Source organism: Trichosurus vulpecula, chromosome 1 (genome assembly GCF_011100635.1).
Source record: "Trichosurus vulpecula isolate mTriVul1 chromosome 1, mTriVul1.pri, whole genome shotgun sequence".
Lineage (NCBI taxonomy): Eukaryota > Metazoa > Chordata > Mammalia > Diprotodontia > Phalangeridae > Trichosurus > Trichosurus vulpecula.
The window spans coordinates 70,160,966-70,168,962 of NC_050573.1; the positions used below are offsets into that span (position 1 = coordinate 70,160,966).

Sequence of the window (7,997 nt, forward strand, 5' to 3'; positions counted from 1 at the left end):
GAGGGAGGCTCCTCAGGAGATGTTGCCAGATTGGGTTAGGTCAGGCCCCCTCCTGAACCCTCAAGTACTCACCAGTACAGTCCCCTAAGCCAGATGTGCTGGCTCCAGAGATATCCTGGTCAAAGGTAGCCCTGTGGGGAAGAAGGAGAAAATGACTATTTATTAAAACACCTACTATGGGACAGGCACTTGTGCTGAGCGCTTTACAGTCATTATAACCACCCTGGGGGATAGCTGCTCTTATCATCTCCACTTTACAGAAGAGGAAACGGAGGCAAAACAGATGATTGACTTGCCCAGGGTCACACAGCTTTTATCTAAGGCCAGATTTGAACTGGGGGTCCTCTTGACACTCCAGGGTTAGTGCTCTATCTGCAGTGCCATCTAGCTGTACTGTGGGGTACAGGTGGAGAAAGGGAGGGTTCCAAATACTACAGAGTCCCTTCCCCATCTCATTCACAACCCTTTCTTCGTGCATCTGGAATGAGTTTATCATTTGGTCACAGATTTAGAGACGGAAGGACCCTCTGAGGTCATCTGGCCCAGATTCCTTGTTTGACATATGAGAAAACTGAAGCCCAGGGAAACTGAGGGACTTGTCTGAGGTCATGTGGCTAGGGAGTCGTATTGCTAATGTATTTTTGCTTAATTTGAAGATCTTCCCATCCATTAATAGGCCCATGTGACCTGCTTAAGTCATATGGAAACCTGAGGCACATAAGCCTGGGTCACGAGGTTTGTGATGCCCTCCGACCCTGAAGAAGTGTATACATACTCTAGGATTAGCATTTTGCTTTGGGGCTCAGTCGCGGGAAGGGTGTTCATGTGAAGTAGCCAGATGAGACTCTGGGTAGCTGTTAAGGAGCCCTGCTCCCTCCCCTGCCCTTTGAAAACCCAGATGTTGGTGCTTCTCTCTCTAGTAGCTATGTATGTATCGATTTTGGTCAGACAACTGGAAGCCCTGTCTGTTGATCTTTGCTGTTTGTATTTGCTCTGTTTATATAATTTCTGCTTGTAATTTCTGTTTGTATTTTCTCTGAAGTTCAGGGTGCTGACTTTCCCCCTGTAAGTGAATTATATGTATGTATGTGTATGTGTATGTGTGTATATATATATATGCTTGATTAAAGTAAGATTGTTGACCCCTTTAAAGTTGCTTTCCTTTAGAAAAGAAGATCAAAGAACTTGTGCTGGCAGCCGTCCTGTGTGCTGGTGTTATTGGTCTTACACCCCCACAGCAGCTGCAAGTAACGCTGTTGTTACAGAAATAGCAAAGCTGGATTTGAACCTGTGTCTTTGGATCCCAAATTCATCAGTCTGCTTTTCCAGTCCTTCACTGTTAGGGCCCAGGCAGGGACATAGGGCAGCCACCACAGAGGCTGGACAGAAGCTGCTGGGCTTGTCTCTTTGGGAATCTCTGTTTCTGGGATTCCCAGAATTCCCATTTCAGTAATACTTTAAGACTTACAAAGTGCTTTCCTCAAAATAAACCTGTGAGCCCAATCATCATGTTGTGTCCCCTCCATCTTACAAAGGACAAAAATGGGACTCTTAAGAGGTGAATTGTGTAGTTGGGGGGCACAGAAGACAGAGTGCCAAGCTCTATCAGGAAGACTCATCAAATCTGTTCAAATCTGGCCTCTGACACTTACTAGTTGTGTGACCTTGGATAAGTCACTTAACCCTCTATGCCTCAGTTTCCTCATCTGTTACATGAGCCAGAAAAGGAAATGGCAAACACTCCAGTATCTTTGGTCAAGAAAACCCCAAATGGGGTCAGGAAGAGTCAGATGTGACTGAAATGACTGAACAACAAGGAGAGGAGAATTAACCTGGGGGGAATGCCACATCCACATAAGGCAGCCAGGGGTAGCTAAAGGACCACCACTTGGAGGTGGAGGGTCTGAGTTAGGCTCCTGACTTGGCTCTGTGACTTGGAGCAAGTCACTCAAATTCCCTGGGCCTGGGTCTTCAACTGTCAAATAAGGGGGTGAGACTGGAGTTCCTTTTCTGCTCCAAATCTTACGACCTTATGAATCCTGATGCTGACATTTATTAAACCGTAATCTGCTTGAGGTCAGGGACTGTCTTCATTAACCTGATCTCATCCCTGGCTCCTCGCCCAGGGCTCCGTACACAGTAGAAGCTTAGTCACTGTTTGTTGTCACCTGGGGGCCATTGGGCCAGTCACTTATCCTCTTGGAGGCCTAGTTTCCCCATCTGTGACGTGAAGCCACTAGAGTAAATTAAATTCAATTTCAATCCCCATCTCTAAACGCCTACTATAAGCAAAGGCAGTTATTTATTACCTTCAATGGTAGAGTAGAAACTTGAACCCAGATCCCCTGACACACTTTGTCTACTGGACCATAGTGCCAGGCCCCGAACCTCAGAGATGCATACACTCAGGTCACAAAATAACTTTTCTATCTCCCTTTTCTCCCTAGGGATGTCTTGAGGGTGTTCTGGGACCCAATTAGTCCCATGTGAGGCACAGAGAGGTGTAAGCATCCTCTTCCTAAGTGTACCCCATACCTGGTGCCTGGGGCCAGGAAGATGCAGGAACCATCCGGTGTCCAGCCACAGTAGGGGTCCTGACTGCCAATGCAATTCCTGGAAGAGAGGAAGGAAAGGGTCAGGGGAGAGGACGAGAGGTAAGAGATCCAAGTTCCCTTCCTCAGTCATTGCATCAGGGGCTTGTCTCCCAGGCCTCCAGCTTTTCCATAGTTCCCTTATATCTCTGCTTTCCCTCCCAGAGGACCCAGGTGACTCTGACCTCCAGGCCCATGGTGAGGTGGTGCCTCCCCCAAACGCAAAGAGTAGCCCTAGGCTCATGGTAACTTACTTCATGCAGCCCGAGTGCTGCTGACAGCGAGCCACAGGTACACGGACCACACACCGAGGGAAGGCCACCAGCAGGGCACCCGCTGTAGGGTCAATCTCCAGGCTCAGAAGCCTCCGGCTCTCCTCAGGGCCACGCCCACATCTGGTAGGAAACAGAATCAGCTGGGCTCTGGGCCAGGCAGGTAGTCAGTGGGGAAGGGGGAACTTTGGGCTGGGTTGGGACTGTTCTAATAAGCAGCCCTCCCTGCCAATCCTGGCGAGCTCCTAAGGAGACGGTGGCTGCCACAGCTCACAGAATCGGGGGCAAACTCAAGCAGACCCCCACCTCCCAGCAGGCCCCTCCCAGCGTGCCCCCCACCTGTCAGGCCGGTAGGTCTCAAATTCCTCCAGAAAGATGCTCTGCTCAGTGGGACCCCGGAGACTGCTACTGGGCCGGATTAGGAACTTCAGCACGGTGCCGGTGTCAGAACCCAGGAACACAACGGTCTGGTTCCCCCAGGGTCCTGCACTGGTGTCCACAGCTACTCGAGTCAGCTGGTGCCTAGTGTCCAGGGAGAGGGAGGAAGGTCAGAGTTTGGGCGGCTTCCTCTTTGGCCATGCCCACCAAGGGGCAGCCTTACTCAGCCAAGCATACTTTAATGGGCATGCAGGACCATGGGACCTTGCCACAGGTCCACACTGCCCTTCACATCTACCCAGGACACCCACATAGAAATATATGTGCACTGACATAACTGTATATGCCAATAAACCATAACACAATGCCTTTCTTTGCACATATTAGGCACTTGATAAATGTGTGGATTGTTGAATACCAACACAATATATGTACACACCAGCACCCACATACACACCCAAAACCAAGTTCATTGTTCTCCCTCCACCCAATTCTCCTCCTGGCTTTTGCATTTCTCCTAGTGGAAGCACATTCACCCAGGCTCCCATATTCCCAAAGTTGGAACCATCTTGGACTCTTTCTTTTCCTCTACCCCCAATCATCTGTCCTGCTGATTTTACCTATGGACAATCCTTGCATCCACCCACTCCCTTCTATTCTCTCTGCTCCTATCCCAATCTTGGCCTTCATTGCCATGCAAAGGCTTCCTAAGAGGCCTTCTCACCTTCACACACCCTCCCCCAATCCAGAACCTATGTCAGAATCATGTCTCATCTGTTCAGGTCTCACATCTCTGTCCAAATATCTTCAGTGGTTCCTTAGAGCTTACCAGGTAAAGTTCAAACTTTTCCGCCTGACATTTAAGGCACCCCCCCCCCACCTTTCTAGCCTCATCTCATTACTCTGCTCTAGTCAAAACTGGAAAACTTTCAGTCTCCAACCCTGACCTAGGCTTTCCAGACTCCTTGCCTTGGTTCCCACCATTCCCATATGGCTATAATGTCCTCTCTCCTGGTCTCGTCCTGGTGAATTCCTAGCATTGCCAATTCCCCCTCCCCTCCCCCCGCCCCCGCCCCGCACCCTTTTTTTCTTTTTTTCAATAAGAACCTCCCTCCAATCTCTCACTGTACTTTGGCTCTCCCCTCTTCATTTCTCACCCAGCTCTTTACACCTCTGAACTTCTCCATCATCCCCTCCCCTTGCTTTTCTATTTCCTTTGGTGTGTTGTCTTAGATTATTAGACTGTAAGCCCCCTGAGGGTACAGGTGGTCTTTGTTTTTATTTGCAGTTGTATCCCTAATGCTTAACACTGTGCCTGGAACATAGGTGCTTAATACAGCTGTGAGCTGCCATTGTCCCTCCCCACCCCCTATACCACCAGTAAAGGTAACAGCCAACACTCAACTTGGAAGAACACACACACACACACACACACAGTAATACCTGATGACCTGGACATAATCATGAAGCCCCCTTCTTCTCCCCCACCCCCCATACTTCCTTTTTTTCTCTACTTCCCCAAGCACTCACCGAGCAAGGGTGCGCACAATCCAGGGGGCGTGGCCCAGAGAAGGGACAGCCTCATCCATAAGAGGATGGGTCTTGACAAAGTTGAGGATCTCATCTGGGAAGGCACTGGAAGCATTGTAGGGCATTCCAGGGGCTGCACAGAGCCCAGGCCTGAGGGAGGAGGAAGAGGAAGATGAGGGACTGGTCAGAGTCCAGAGGGCTGATGCTGATGCAGTGCTTCCACTGAGCCCTGGTATCTTGGGCTGGGAGTCAAGGACAACTGATTGGGGTCAGAGAGCATGGGCTCAATCTGGGCTTTGCCAACTTATTGGCTCCCTGTGACCCTGGAGATGTTACTTGCTCTTTCTAGGCATCTGTTTAAAACCTGTGGATCCCTTCTCAGAATAAATTCCTTCCACCCCCACCCCCCCCACTCCCCCACCCCGCCCCTACCCCGGCACCGCCCCCGCCTGGCAATTGGGGGTTAAGTGAGTAACACAGCTAGGAAATGTCAGGTGTTTGAGGTCAGTTTTGAACTCAGGTCCTCCTGATTTCAGGGATGGTGCTCTATCTATTGCCACCACAGAATAATGCTTTTAAATGGATAAAATAAAACACACAGGATTACAAAGGAAACCAATTATATTAAAATATAGTTATCAATTTTTTTTAAAATTCCTCGACCTCACGTTAAGAACCCCTGAACTAGATGATCTCAAAGAAACTTTCAGCTCTGATTCTCCTATGGCCTGAGTTCTAGCCAAGTCTTTGGTCTATTTCTGTGGCTTCCTGGCACTAAGGGGCAGGGGCGAGGGCCACCTCCTGGCTTCCCTGGCTTCTTCCAAGACCCAGCTAGAATCCCACCTTCTGTAGGATGTCTTTTCTGATCCCCCTTAATTCTAGCACCTTCCTTCTGTTATCTCCAGTTGATTCTGTATGTATTTTGTTGTCCATGTATCATGTTGTTTGCATGTTGTTTTCCTCCTTTGAATATATGCTTCTCAAGGGCAGAGACTGTCATTTGCTTTTCTTTGTATCCCCAGAACTTAGCGTAGTGCCTGGCACATAGTTTGTGCTTAAATACTTATTGACTCACTTACCGAGGCTTGGGTACCAGCTCTTCAGGCACTGGGGTCCAGATGGACTCTGGTGACTTTTGTTCTCGAAAGCGGCCCTCAAAGACAGCTGCCACCTGGCCCATGTCGAAGGCGCAGACAGCCGAGCCAGGGATACTGTGGGGGAAAGGGATATGAGGGTGGAAAGGTCACAGCACAGTTACAGACAGGAAGCTGGGGGCAAGGCACAGAGGAATTAAGGACTGGTGGTGAGTTAGGGACACAGAGAATTTAAGGACTTGAGAGTTAACTGCTTGGGGATCTGGGGATGTGGAGAGTTGAAGCTGAGGTAGGAGAGGAGGGACAACATGTAAAGTCAGGGTCGGGGCTAGGAGCACAGGGTGAATAAGCCACTCAAGGGAGGTGAGCCCTGGGGTGCCTCAGTGGGGGCAGAGAGAGGTTTGGGAGGACACATGGAGGGGAAGTCAGAGTCCTCCACTCAGCCTTGAGGCTCTGGAGCTGAAGGACACCCAGCTAACAAGGCTAGGAATTGGGGCCCATCTAGCGTCATCCCCTGCTCTAATGACCTGTTGCTGGGGGTAGAAAAGAGGGCCAGGATCACAGAGCGGCCTCCCAAATTGATGATGCCAGTGGCAGCCTGGAGGACGTTGAAATAGAAGTGGGAGTCTCCGGGCACAGAGCAGTTGAGTCGGGCCTTCAGGAAGGACGTCCATTGCTTCTCCAGTACTCGAGGGGAGCCACCCACATCATTCTTGCACACTCGGCCCACACGAGATACCACAACCTATGAGGAAGACCTGGTGGGTCACATATCCCATCCATTCCATGACCTAGCCTGCCTTGAACTCTCATATGATAGCAATCAGTCAGAGAAAGCAGTCTTACATAAAGGACCCAGACCTGAAGTCAGAGGAATTGTGTTAACATCTTGGCAATGTCACTAACTCACTGTTTGACCTTAGGCAAGTCACTTCTTTCTCTGAGCCTTGGCTTTCTCATCTGTAAAGTGATGGATTGGACCAGATATCTCCTAAGAGTCTTCTAAGGCTTTGGGGATTTGGGGGTGGTTTTTTTTTCAATGGAGAGACACACAAGTGTAGTGCAGAAGAGAGAGACCTAGGTTCTGGTCCTATTTCTGCTACTGATGCGTCTTTTCAAGTCACTTTCCCTCTCTGGAGACTCAATTTCCTTATTTGTAAAGTGGGGTGAATAATCCCCACCCTGCCTCCCCAGCCTGTTGGCAGGGTCCATTGAGATAACAGATGTGAAAGTTATTTGGAAAACAGGCCCAGCGTGAATGCAGGAGGCCCTTATTCTTCCCCCACAGTGCCTAGCTCTGGGCTGGGCACACTACAGACTTGCTCTGGTAACTGTTATGGGCTAGATCTCAGGCATTGGAGGCCCCAAAGCTTGTTTCAGGGGAATGTTTGTTCCACTATGCCCTTGCTTCTCTTCCCCAGGCAGGGACTCACCTTCTCCAGGTAGTTGAACTCCATAGCAATCTCTCGGAAAAAGAAATACACATGACTCCCCCACTCCACGGCATGGACAAAATAAGGCTCTGTGGGTCAAGGGATGAGATGAAGGGAAGAGAGGAGAGGTTAAGACCTAGCCCTTCCCTTGAGGTGAGACACTTCTTGGGGTGAGAACTTTTATGACATATGGGAGAACTGGACTAGGCAGCTGAGGAAAAAGGGGCTTTTAATTATGACAAAGGAATTTTTTTCTGTAGGGGGTGAAGGTGGGTGGGATGGGGATGGGGAGAGGGGGTCAAATTCTACAATGAAAGGACTTCAAAGATCATCCTGCCAAGACTCTAGCTCCCAGGCCTATCATGTGAAGAGATAAGCCTTCTATCTATTATCACTAAAGACTCTTATTATGGTGGCGGATGGAGTCTGAGATGCCTTTCCTCCTCCCCTCCCTGTCTTCCCACCTTTGAACCACTTGGAATCATGCTTGACTGTTCGGAGTGTAGGGCTGTCACCCAGACTTCGGTAGATGACAGCATCGATGGCCAGGAAGTCAGTGACTGTCGCTGTGAAAAGCATCCCACCTGGGTGGGGATGAGGGAGGGGCAAAGAAGTGGGATTAGGGACATCCAGATTCTAAGCACTCACTAAACTGTTCAATGGGTGAGCCCTTCCCTGGCCCACAGTATGAGCTATATA

The 7,997-nt window shown here is 49.7% G+C and overlaps 1 protein-coding gene across 2 annotated transcripts in view; it reads right to left on the reverse strand.

The window, feature by feature from the left end:
- Positions 1-7,997, reverse strand: part of SEMA6B (semaphorin 6B) — a 49,147-nt gene that overhangs the window by 4,035 nt on the left and 37,115 nt on the right. For both annotated transcript variants that reach the window (XM_036741629.1, XM_036741630.1), the window contains 9 exons: positions 7,763-7,882; positions 7,299-7,387; positions 6,393-6,610; positions 5,851-5,982; positions 4,772-4,921; positions 3,203-3,385; positions 2,846-2,986; positions 2,536-2,613; positions 73-131 (listed from right to left, as the gene is read on the reverse strand). In XM_036741629.1, coding sequence (XP_036597524.1) covers positions 73-131; positions 2,536-2,613; positions 2,846-2,986; positions 3,203-3,385; positions 4,772-4,921; positions 5,851-5,982; positions 6,393-6,610; positions 7,299-7,387; positions 7,763-7,882 — 1,170 coding nt within the window. The remainder of the gene's footprint in view (positions 1-72; positions 132-2,535; positions 2,614-2,845; positions 2,987-3,202; positions 3,386-4,771; positions 4,922-5,850; positions 5,983-6,392; positions 6,611-7,298; positions 7,388-7,762; positions 7,883-7,997) is intronic.